This window comes from Sus scrofa, chromosome 13 (genome assembly GCF_054392235.1).
Source record: "Sus scrofa isolate SSC_HxYL_T2T_F1_AM1 chromosome 13, Sscrofa_HxYL_maternal_Yorkshire_Landrace_v2.0, whole genome shotgun sequence".
In the NCBI taxonomy this organism is placed as follows: domain Eukaryota; kingdom Metazoa; phylum Chordata; class Mammalia; order Artiodactyla; family Suidae; genus Sus; species Sus scrofa.
In genome coordinates, this window is record NC_139395.1 from 84726632 (window position 1) to 84739532 (window position 12901).

Below are 12901 nucleotides of genomic sequence, written 5' to 3' on the forward strand. Positions count from 1 at the left end.
GGGGAAGGCTGGACCCTGGCATTAGGCCTGTCCACTAGGCTGAGGGCCACAGACAGGATGGCGGCCCTGGGGTCTGTATAGACTCATTCCTTAGCTTAGTGTTCAGCTCAGCCGGGGTGGATGAGCGACCAGAAAGATGAGTCATTTCTAAGCCCAAACCCAGCCCCAGGGATAATTTCACAGGTTTCCACTGAGCACCTCACTCTGAACCAGGGACGGTGTGAGTGCCTGGGGACCTGGGAGGACTGCAAAGGACATCCCTCTCATTCATCCAGCTCTCAGCCTCTCTCCTGTACAAACTCGATGTCAGGTGCTGGGGATACTCCTGGGCCATCTCTCAGCCAGTCTCGTCTTGTGGTGACCCATCTATCCACCTGTCTGTGTCCCTCACTCATCCCCTCAGCACCTTGGTGATCATGACACACAGTGTGGAGCTGGAGAAAAGGGCACTGGTTGACACTGACTGGCCCCAGCACATGCCTTCAGAAGGCCACTGTCCAGACAGGGACAGACATTCACATGCAGTAGGGCAGGGCTGCCATTCAGGGGACAAAGTGAGATCAGGTGTGGGGACAGTGCTTGGCTCAGAGTAAGTTCTAAATCAGTATTTGTAGGAATTCCCCCTGTGGCTCAGTGGAAACAAACCCGACTAGTATCCATGAGGACTTGGGTCTGATCCCTGGCCTCGTTCAGTGGGTTAAGGATCTGGCATTGCCATGAGCTTTGGTGTAGGTCACAGATGAGGCTCAGATCTGCTGTGGCTGTGGCTGTGGCATAGGCTGGTGGCTGCAGCTCTGATCTGACCCCTAGCTTGGGAACATCCATATGCCACACCTATGGCCCTTAAAACACAAACAAATCAGTATCTGTAATTGCCCATTCTTAGAAAACTCCACCTTATTTTTCATTCCCCTAGTCAAAACCCCTATCCTTAAGGAGGACTTTTCCTTCCTTCCCAATGTAGGAGACACTGTGAGTGAGCAGCCTGATCTTGGCCCTGCTCCTCCCAGATGTCTGTGCAGCCCTGCTACAAGCTACACAGGGCGTGGGGCAATTAATATCTTCCCTTCTCATGGTTTTTTGAAGAAGAGTGTGATTAGTTTAAACCCCCAATCCCTAACTGTGCAAATGTGACAGGCAAACAGAGATGGTTTGGGGCATTTCTGGCCACCTCTCAAGTACAGAATCTGCTTAAACACGTTTCTCTGGAGATGTTTAGCCCATGCCCATGGACACTGACTTGGATTATGGATTAGGCAAGGAAGGCAGTTTCCTAGTCTCTCAATCTTAGGGATCGTAGGGCATAAAACATTCCTGCCAGTGTACCAAGGTGGAGAAAATGATTGATCCCAGGGCTGTGGAGCAGAGCCCTCTGTGGGCACAAGGAAATTGTCCTTCGGTGAGCTTCTGTAGCTGGAGTAAGGGGAAAATCACACACATGAACTTGACTGTCTTTGGATAAAAGGGTGGGGCAGGGGTCGAGCTTTTGTTTTGCTGAGTAAGATGTGCAGGTCTGTGGCTGACGCTGAGCTGGTGGGGTGAGGAAGGAAAACCATTCTGGCCCCACAGGTTCCTCTGCACCCTTCCCCATGCTGTGCTGGGCCCCTTCCCTGACATCTGAGGCCAAACTGGTACTTAAAGAATAGTTGTTTCCTCATGACTCAAAGACTGCTCTGCCTGGGGCTCCCTGTGGTTGTTCTGGCCCAGCTGGTGTTTCTCAAGGGGCGCTGGGGCATGCATCCCCCTTGAGCACTCGTGGTAGAGTGAGAGGCGAAAAGCTGGCTTCCAGCTAACCTCTGGGGTCAGAGCGATTTCTTTCCCCCCAGAAGCTGAGGGCCTCATCAGTAGCAGGAAAGAGGGACAAAGGACGACCCCTGGGGTGTTCTCACTCTGCCCACCTCACCAAGTAACCATGGACAAGTCCCTATCTCTCAACAGCATTTGTCAATTGCACAGAAAAGGGGGTTGGACTGAGGTGCCTTCCAGCTCTAGGCACCTGAGACGACTCCCATGAGCTGTCCCAGACCCTAGATCTCCTTTCATCACAGCTGCATTGCAAGGTTGGGGTTTATGGGCCCCACATCCCAGATGGGTAAACTGAGGCCCAGGGAGTTATCCTGACCTGCCCGAGGTCATACAGCAAATAATCCATTCCCTGAGATGAAGCCATAAGGGCAAGGATTTTGTCCAAGCGGCTGACATACCCCTGCATTAAAATGCAATGCCTCCCACAGAGTAGGTGCTCAGCAAGGATCCACTGAGCAGAGCCAGAGGCCATCCAGTTTGGAGGAGGTGGCTTTGAAACCAGGCACCTGGTTGCAGAGTCTTCTGGGTCCTAAACTGCTCTGCCACACCACCCCGTTACTCCTGCTCCTGCCCTCAGCCTTAACTCACTTTTCCCACATCATGGCTCCTCTTCTCTTTTCTGCTCCTCCGATCACAGCCACATTCTCACTGTGTCCTGTTATACTGCAACATTATTCATTTGACACCACTCATTATTATTTCCCTTACATTGCTCCCCAAATATTGCCCTGTTGCTTGCACACCTTCTCCTTCTACTCTCTCTCCCATATACCGGCCTCTCCTATTTTAACCCTCCCATTCTTACTGCAGTTCCTATTGTTCAGGCTCTAAAGTTTTCTTTATTACCATCCTTACTGTTACCTGGGCAAGCATCTCTCCTCCTCCTATCGCAATGAGTTCTCTCTCTGATCACTCTTCCTGGTGAATGATTTCTTCTCTGACTCTTCCTCATCCTTATTACTTTGTCTCTTACTTCCCCTTCAGTTAATAGGACTTCTTCTGTTACCCTTCCTCCTCTTCTTTCCTCTGACATTTTCCCCCTTTCTTCAGGTTTCGAAACTGCGTGCAGACTCTTTGACATGACTTTTATAAGAGGGGGAGTCTGTGCTTAGAATTTGGGAGGCTGGTGACTGCTTGGAGGATTAGCAGGAAGTAATGCTCACGACTTCAGGATGCAGGATCAGGAAAGGGGATGGTGCTTCCACCTGTGCTGCCGGCACACTGGCTCTGGGAGCTCTGAGCCCCATGGGGGAAGTTCAGCTGTCCTGAGGCCACAAAGCCATGAGGAAGCCCAGGCCATGTGGAGGCCATTCCAGCTCAGGCACTAGTGAGGGAAGAAGCCTCCAGATGATTCCAGTTCCCAGCCTTCCCGGCAGAGGCCCAGACTTTGAGGTTCTGAGCATCCCTCTGCCCTGCCCAAATTCCTGACCATAATCCAATGGTTGTTTTCTGCTACTTAAGTTTAGAGTGACCTTCTATGCAGCAGTAGGTAATTGGAACATTCTGCCCTCACTCACGTAGTCCATCCTCTTCTTCCTTTCCGGCCGTCACCAGAGAGGTGCCAGGCCTGTACCCTGCCCTCCTAACTGGCCTCTTCTGCCAGGGCCTCCTACTTCAGCACTGGCACCTTTGCCTCATCAGTGATCCCAACCCTGTCACCCTCTGAGCAGCGGGCAGCCTTGCTGTGAGGTCATCAATCTGCGTGCAGACAGGAGTGATTCACGGTTCTGCTGCTGAGGGCTGGTGGGGGAGAAACTTACTTCCTCGTCAAAAGCTCACAGCCATTAAGACAAGTTCTGGAGTCAGCACTCTCTGCAGACTTGGCTCTGTGTACCGCTCTGCCCCTCCCTTGCCTCAAACCTTTGGGCCTGCGCCCTACTCACTGAAGTGATTAATACTTCAGGATTAATATGAGCTGGGATATGACCCATCCGAGGGTCTTAGAAATACAAACAGGTGATAGGTGTATCGGATGGACTGTGTGGGCGGTGCCGCCTGGGGGTGCTTGGAGCTGGGCAAATCTGGGTTTGAAGTCAAATTCGGCAACTCCTGGCTGTGTGACCTTGGGAAAGACACTTAACCTCTCTGAGCCACATTCCTCTCATTTGTAAAGTGGGGCTAATTATACAAACCTTACAGAAATATTAGAGATCTAAGATCAAATAAAAACCCACCCTTATCTTACAAAAGGGGGTACACCCAAAAGCCAAAGTTTAGGTGGCGTCATTGAAAAGATCAAGATGCCTGGGGTTCCACCACTGAACTCCCTTTTGGAATAAAGCACCCGGCTTCACCTTTCTTGGAAACTGTTAGGACCTTATGATGGTCCCTGGTTTGCAGGTGGGGAATCTGCAGCTCCAAGAGATGAGGTCATTTGTCCAAGGACACCTAGTTAAAACCAGACTAACCCAAGATCCAAGGAGAGAGGACATTTTCCTCTCAGCACTCCTGGAGGATATGCGTGCTCTGCACTGACCCCCACGTTCCTATTTCACGCTGCTGTTGACCAGCAAGACCCTCTCCTCTCAGAGCAGGAGGTGGAGGGAGAGCAATAGGCTGACTTGATTGAGTAGCAGGGAGGCAGGCTTCACTGAGGTACAAATGCTTTTTCATATTGTCATACAATTTCTATTATTTAAAAACTTCAATTTTTTCTGTAGGTAATGTATTTCCAGGTTCAAAAATTTCAAGAGGTACGAAGAGGATTCAGTGAAAACTGAGCCTCTTCCGCCTGCCCCCAGCCTCCTTACTCTCCTTGCTGAGGGGACCTGGAGTCCACTGGAGATTCTTTTCTACACCCTTGAGCAAATATGAAGGCAGAGCCTTCTTTCCTTTCTTTGGCACATGTTCTAAACATGTTCTTCACTTTGTCCTCTTCCAAAGAGTGCCCTCTTCCTTTTTTATGGCTGTGTAGTACTCCTTTGTCTGGACTGCACATACCCCTCCCCTCCTCCCCCCTCGTTCTAATGGAAGAAGCAAATCTGACTTCCGAAGATAGGACCCCCTGTGCCCCTTTCCGGGTTGTTCTTCCTCAGAGCCTCTGAGAGCTGTTGAGTTTAACGACTGCTGTGCAGATGCAGGAAACCAAACCTGCAGACAGACTTACTCACCACTCCAGCCTTTGCTGGGTTCACCTACAGGCCCCACCCTCTCTGATCCTCCTCTGTCTCCTTGGCAAGATGAAACCTGAAGGCCCTCCTCTCAAGGCAGGGGTGATGGCTCCTGTGGAAGGTCCTTGGGGGGGAGCACTCGTTCATTTACTGACTCACTGACTCACTCGTATACTCAGTAACTTTCATATTCCTTCATCCATTTATTCCCTCGTTAATTTACATAAATCATGCCTTAATTCGCTAATTCATTCATTCATTCAGTCTTTCATTCACTCATTCCGTCACTCATTTTCTCACTTATCCATACACCCATTCATTCACTCCTTCATTCCCTCACTTATTCCCATTTATTTAACCATTCATTGTTTCACTCATTCATTCACCAACTAATTGGTGGCGATTAGCTTTGTTGGGACCTGATAAGTGCGGGGGCCGTGTAAGGTGGCGCGGGAGGACTCGGGCAGCTGCAGGTCCCCTCCGGCCGCGCTCTGCGCCGCCCCCGCCCGCCGCCCCGCCCCCTCGCCCCCGCACCCGGGAAAGCGCGCGCTCTCGGGAGCGTCTGCTCAGCCGCGGGCTCGGGAGCGGAGCGGAGCGCCTGGCGCCCGCCCGGGCCCCCGGACCCTTGGCGGCCGCCCATGCCCGACGCGCCCGTGGCCCGCGGCCCTCCCCAGCGCTGCGCTGCGCTGCCCTGCCCGGCGGGGGCGGGGCCGGGGCCGGGGCCGGGCTGGCGAGGCCGGGCCGAGCCGCAGGGTGGCCGCGGGGATGCGGAGCTGGCGGAGGAACCTCGCGCTCTGCCTGCAGCGGCTACCGGACGAAGGTAGGACGCGGCCGCTGCCCACGCCAGTGAGCACCCGCGCGGCACGCGGCGCGGAGGGCGGGCCCAGCGCGAGGTTGGCGGGGGGCGCCCGCAGAGGGTCCCTGCCAGAGGCGAAGGGCGACGGCCGCCTGCCTCCGAGGCGCGGGAGGGGAGCGCCCCGAAGCGGTGAGCTGGAAGGGGTGACCGTAGGACTCGCGGTGCGGAGCGCGCCCGGCCGGGGGAAGCCCGGCCGGGGGCTGCACGAGGCGCGCGGAGGTGGGCTGGGGCGAAGGCTCTGGACGCTCCAGGGCGCAGCCCTGGACCATCGCTCAAGTCCGGTTGCTGGAGCAGCGCGGGCCGGCGCGGCGACCACGTGCCTCTTTGCCCCCTGCGAGTCTGTCGTGGGTCTGAGTGTGCGGACGTTCACGCCGGGGGCCTTGGGATCCTGGAACTGCAGTCGCTGGAACCTAACTTTGCTTCGCACGCCCTTCGGCAGCCCTGCGCCGACCCCCGAGTCAGCAGTTCCTCAAAGTTGCAAAGAGGCCGGAGGCAGGCGGGAGCGGGTGCGGGGCGGACGTGGGCCCAGCGGCGCTTCCCCCTGCCCGGCCGGGCCCTGCCGCAGCGCTGCGGCGCAGCCCCCGCCGCCCCGCTGCCTCAGGGGCCGCTCCACCGCTTACCTGTTGTCTGGGCCGCTGGCCGCGGAGGGAGGAGGAAGAGGGATCCCTGTTTGGGCCCTCCACAGCAGGGGCAAGTTCGGCTTTAGGGTTAACTGAGAATTGCGGGGGGCAAGTGAGGTGGGAATGGCAGCTGCGCACACTTGGGGGGCGCGATGGCTCAGTTGTAGGCAGCGTGCACTGTGTGCCTTGGCCCTCACTTCCGCCTCTGGCTCTAACCTTCATGGCCACCCCTCAGGAGGGCGCTGTTTTCTCCACCTTACAGGGCCCTGTTCTCACCTGAGCTTCAGAGAGAATGCCTCTTGCCCAAGGTCACACAGCCAGGAGGTGGTAAAGATGGGAGATGAATACAAGTCTATGTCCCCGGCAAGATTTTGGAGGTGCCAGCACCCCTCCTTCCATCCTGTCTGCCCCCCAAGTGGAGCCTGACTCAGTTCATGCGAAAGGAGCCAGTCCAGGCCAGAAGCTCCTGTTTGGGGCCCAAGGGAGGGGAGGAGGAGGACAGCTTAGGGGTCCTTGTCCCTCCTGTCCTGTCCCAGGGGCTAAGTCAGATCTGTAACCCCCTGCACAGGGGGCACCCAGGTTTCCTTCCTTTCAGTTGAGGGAGGAGGTAGATGGATAGAGCTGCCAAAAAGGAGGGCCTCACCCCCAAGGAATGGAGTAAATCAGGAAGAAAATCTTGCATCATCAACCTTCAGAAAACAAGGCAGCTCAGCCACAGGCATGCTCTGGGGTTTTGGACCAGCCATTCCCTCTCTCTGAGGCTCACTTTCTGTGTCTGTAAGGAGAGGGCCCAGGGAGGCTTAAATGAAGTCTTGGCCCTGGCATAGCACACAGCCCAGAGCAGGCTGGGAAGTGGGGTCTGTGGTCCTGAGAGGGAGGGGGCTACTCTCTTGCTCCTGAGTCCCTGTCCCCATGTGTGTGTGGCATGGGTGAGGCCTGCGGGTGGTGTGTATGTGAGGTGTGCATGGAGGCGGGTGGGTGGCACGTGTGAGACGCATGTGGGTGTGCACGAGGCTTGGGTGTGATATGTATGGGGCACGTGGGTCTTGTGATACCTGCAGTCCTTTTGCTTGCCACTGGCACATCTCTTGACTGGAGGCTACTTCTCCCTCCCTTCATGACATGAGGTACCCAGCATTTGAATTTTCTGTGGAAAAATTGTACTTGAGATTGATCTTTGAGCCCAGCAAAAATCAGAGGGTGGCCATTGCATCTACCTGCGCTGGCAGGAAATGACTATTTTAAAAAGACAAAACCCCCAGCTTTCTCTCGGCCATGGAATAATTGTTTCCTGTGGGCTGGGTCTCAATTGAGAAACTCTGAGATGTGGGTCCAGATGGACGAGATTGTGGTGGGAGGTCAGCCAAGCCTGAGGGTGACAGAGATGCAGAGACTGGGGCACAGACCTGGCATCCTAGAGAAAAGCTTCAGCTAGCAGGATGGACATTTTAACAAGACCAGCTTATCTGCTAATTCTGTGGTGTAATTTAAGGCCCCAGGTAAAGAACTGGGGGACTTGGAGGCCAGATTCATGTCCCCAGCTTAGCCCCACTGCTTGTGAGCTGTGTGATCTTGGGCACACTGCTTAATTCTTCTGAGCTTCAAGTTTTTCATCTATAAAGTAGGAAGAGTAACCTTGCAGGTAGTATTGAAAAGTCAGTGTTAACAGGGCCCAGCACATAGTAGGTGCTCCAGAAATGCTAATCTCGTTCTTCCTCTTCTGATCTTTACAGGAAATGATCTGGTGTACTGGTCAGTGGAGAATTCAGGACTCAAGGTGGATTTCTGGGTTATGAGCGGTTAGCTTGAGGCTCCCTAATCCTAAAGTCTGGGGGATCCAATCTGGGTTGTGTCTGCCATGTAGCCACTTGAATCTACCACCTAGCCTTGCCCAGTGAGGTTGGCCAAAAGCATGGTTATGTTCAGCACACATTTACACAAAATATATGTCCAGATCACTGCACAGTTTTTAGAACCTTATGTAGTAATCATGTCCCTTGAAGAGAGATACATGCAGCCACTGAAGTTGGGTAACTTTTTGATTCTAACTTCCTGATGCTTTTGAGGGGTGTATGTGTGTGACTTGTATTCTAATGCACTTCCACTTTGATGTTTATGGCCCTGTAGACAGTGACATATTTTCTTCTATTCATCACAGCAAACATTTCTAGAGGACCCCACCCCCGCCCCAAGGCTCTTGCTGATCTTTGTTTGGTATCAGAAAAATAAAAGCCAGTGTTCAGCTTTGAGTTGCCCCCAGTCCCTCAGATAACAAAAGTTCAAGGTGTCCAGTGCTTGGGGACCTTGAAGATGAAAGCAGCAGCCAGTTCCTATGAGTGAGGCTGCACAGAGGAGGAGGGCGCTGCGACCAAGTGGAGAAGGTCAGAGCTCCACTGGCAGAGTCTTCCCGTGGTGTGGCCTGATTAATTTTCCTCCTTATGCCAGTCCTTTCTGCTCTCTAATGGACTCTTGGAATGTTAGCCAGGAGGGTTAATAGAAGTCATCACATCCAACTCTCTTATTAGAGAGATGGGGAAATATAGAAGCAGTAAGGAGGAGATGACTTTTAATTCATTCAATAAATATTTATTGGGCCCTTTTCTGGGGCTGGGGATACAGCCATGAACAAAACAAAGATCCTGCTGTAACAGACTTTACATTCTAGTAGGGGAGACAGAGAATAAGTAAGCAAATTGATAGGAAAGGGATCGTTTCAGAGTCAGCAGTAAAATGACAACACAGGAATGTATAGCAATGTGGAGAGTCCCAAGGGAGGGGACTTATTCAGAAAGGGTGGTCTGTGGGGAGAGGGGGGTCAGGGGATGCATCTCTGAGAAGGTGACTTTTGAGCCAAGACTAAAGATCAAGGAAGCTCAGTCATGCCAAGAGCTGAAGGAAGAGCCATGTAGGCAGAGGGAACAGCTAGTACCAAGGGGGTGGTATGGGGAGGATAGGTTTGACCTGCTGTAGGAAGAGAAAGAAGAAATGAAAGAGGACAGTGATGAATGACTAGGCTGGAGGAGCCAGATCATGAAAGGCCAGGTCACCATAGGGGAAGGATTGTGGGTTTTATTCTGTGATGGGAGCTGTTGGAAGTCTTGACCAAGGACTTGGGCTGGCTCCGATGGTGAGCAAGGTTTTAAATGATGGAGATGGCAGCAGGGAGAGACATGCCAGGCAGAGGAGTGGCATGAATATAGGGGCAGAGGTGGGAAAGCTGTAGGAGCTGAGGCAGCAGGACAGGTGGGAACCTGGGGTACTGAAATACTGGCTGTGGAGGAGCTGTCCAGGGTCCTGATAGGCACGTTTAGCATCTCTGCAATTATGGACTTTTAGGGAAACATATGTCTGTGTGTGTGTGTGTGTCCGTCCCTGTGGTACCCAGCTAGCTGATGTGTCCCTGTGCTGGTTACCTAGGAGACGACAGGAAGACGATGGGGTGGGATCTGATTGGCTACTTACTCCTGCTGCTCATCTCTCTGTCAGAACTGCAAGCAGAGGTTACAAATGGTCCATGTGGGCATGCCAAATGCTGGAAGGGGAGCTGCAAACATTCACTGCCCTGAGTGTGTGTGTGTGTCTGCTAGTGTGTATGTGTGCCGTCTTGAACAAAGCGGTGGCATCTGGAGCTAATGTGCTTCCTGCTGTGAAACATCTGCTCGTTGCCTTAAATCAGGTAGTAGTGGCCCAGATAAATTTAAGGAGAACCAGCTAGACTTGGGAATGGATATTTTGTTTGGTTTTAATAACTGCAGTGTCAACACGGGAGCTGATTTTAAACATCTCCCTGTACCTCCAAAAATGCAAATAAAGCTTTGAGTGGCGGAAGTTATGTCCTGTGACGCGGACTGTGATGTCAGCGTGTAGAATTGCCTCCCACTCCCTGCCCAGACAAGAAGGATGGTATAAGATTGTAAATTTTTCTCTCCTTTTTAACAACAGTAGTATCTTTTTTTCTTTTACTTTGTGGGCAAAAGGACAAGGAATCTACACTTTCATTTTGCTTAGATAGGGGATGGGGAAACAAACAAAAATCTTACTGAATCGTCTCCTTTGCAGCTGACTTTCAGAAGCAGCAGCCCGGATAGGCTTGGGGAAAAAAAAAAAAACACAACAACAACAACAACAAACAGTTCTGGGGCTGCAGAAGGTTTACCATTCTCAGTCTCTCTCTCACCACTCCTGCCTCCCACTTTGCAGGGCTTGGCAGATGATGCAGCTGGTGAGGAAGGAAATGAGGATTTCCCTGCTCTCACTCTTGACTTCTCTGTCCTGGGCACAAGTTTGAATGTGCAACGTATGATGAACCTTCTCTACTTCTTCATTGTTATCCTGATACTTTTTTCCAGCAGGGGGGAAAACCATACAATGCCTTCCATCCATCTCCCTGTTTCCCCTGCCTCCTTTAACACTCATAAAAGGTGTTCTATCTGAAATACACATCTAGGGGTGGTTTTTGCCTGTTGCACATTACCCCTTATGCTTTATGATTTAGAGTAGGGGTCTCACACTTAAATGCCTAATGGGGCAAGGCAAGTGACCCAGAAGGTGAATGAAGGAGGCCTCAGGTCCTTTGCACTTGCTGTTCCTTTTGCTATATTGATCTTTCACTTTCTGTGTACATGGTTCACTCACTTCATTTAGAACTGTGCAACTGTTTCCTCCTCACAGAGGCCTTCTCTGGCCATTGATCTAAAATGGTGCCCTTTAGCCCTGTAACTTTTTCTTTTCTTTCCCAGCTTTTTGCCCTGCCTGACCTTCTGTTATGTTCATATTGGTTGCCATTCTCTCCCACCAAAATATAAGTGCCATGAGGGCCATGACTGTGCCTATCTTATTCTTCATGGTATCCCCAGGAACTAGCACATTGCCTGACATGTACTAATTGCTCAGTAAATATTTGTGGGCCAAGGGAGTGAATAGGCCTGGGGGACAAAGTTGAACCAGAGAGTTAGACTTTACAGGAGCCCTGGCTCCTATAAAGATCATTCAATTTTTTCCTAGAGAAGCTAAACATCTAGAGTCTTACACACTACTTCCCAAGTTTAAAATGCTAAACACCAATTCAAAGGAACTCTGAGGGTCAAATGACACTCCTTCTGAAGCTGGAGGCCTCTGATATTCAGGGCCCTTGGGGATCTGGCTGCACTAACCTTTCTTTGCTCCCTAATTGAGCACAGACCTTGTTCTGCCCCGCCTCTGAGCTGTTGCTCAGGCTGCTCCCCTTGTATGGAGTGCTTCTCCCCATCCTTCTTTTTCACTTAGCAAATTATTGTTTCCTCTAGTTCCAACCCTGAGACTAGGCCAGCATGTGGCTTCCTGTTGCCCCTCCTCCCAACATGGCAGAATTGGTCTTTCCCACCATGTTTCTGTCCTGGCTCCTCTCTTGTTGGAGCATAACTCTGTGTTTGCTCATCTACCTCCTCCATTAGATATGGAGCTGCATGGGGCAGGAACCCCGTACCGTCCATTTGTGGGTCTTCAGTGTCCAGCACAGATGTCCCAGCCTGGGAGCAGGCCAGGACAAGGGAGGCAGGGAGCTCCTCTCGTGGAGCTGCCAGATACATTTGCATGGCAGTTTACACTTTGCAGAGCACCCTTATTCATATTATTTAATTAAGTCATCAATTTAATCAGCAGACATTTTTTGAGCACCTGATACAGGCTAGACTTAGGCACACAGTGCTAAAGAAAACCCAGGGGGCCCCTGACCTCACAGTGCGCAAGGATGTGGGGCTGTGCCCTGTGGGCTGCTGCCTCTGGCTGTCTTTCGCAAACACCAGGGGCTTGGACCTTCCCTCTGTGCCTCCTTTGGCTGGTCTGCCTCAGCTTACCCTCTGGGGACTCACCCCTCTGCCTTGATGGCTCCTCAGAGTGCATGCTACTGGGAGGTGGATGGTCCACAGCCTTTTCCGAAAGTGAGAGATTGCCATAAAGGGCAGGCCACACAGGAGTTTAGATAACTCCCAGGCTCCCTTCCAGAAAATTAGCTAACTTTTCATGTGCTGAGTCCAGAGCAGCCTCAGGAAATATTTGCTCATTTTTAAAATTTATTCTTTCATTCCACGAACTGTTATTAAGCCCCTACTATGTCCCAGGACTTTCTCTTAATGCTGTTTCACTTGTCTCCCAGAAAGCTGACCACATACAGCGCTCATTATCTCCACTCACAGTTGGAAAACTCAAGAGGTTAAGTCACTTGCCTGAGAATGCACTGCTGGAAGGTGGCAGAGCAGGAATTTCACCTGAGGAATATCTTTCTCCTGAGCCAAGACTCTTTCTGTGACCCCAGGCTGCTCCCTTTGCAAATCCCAGGAGTCACAGTGGTGGCGCGCTCAGGGAAGGAGCATGGAATTCTGTCTGGGTTGGGGAATAGGAACTGACATCTGACCTGGGTTTTAAAGAGCAACTATGAGTTGGCCAGGAAGGAACAGAGCAGGGAATGGCATTTAAGACCAAGAGGTCAGCATGTGCAAGCGCACAGAGTTCAGGAAAACATGCTGTGTCCA

General features: G+C 51.9%; 1 protein-coding gene across 1 annotated transcript in view; it reads left to right on the forward strand.

Moving 5' to 3' along the window:
* The first annotated feature begins 5472 nt into the window (after positions 1 to 5472).
* Positions 5473 to 12901, forward strand: part of GRIP2 (glutamate receptor interacting protein 2) — a 146268-nt gene continuing 138839 nt past the window's right edge. The window contains exon 1 of the mRNA XM_013982003.3: positions 5473 to 5736. Within this exon, the coding sequence (XP_013837457.3) occupies positions 5682 to 5736 (55 nt within the window). The 5' untranslated portion in view covers positions 5473 to 5681. The remainder of the gene's footprint in view (positions 5737 to 12901) is intronic.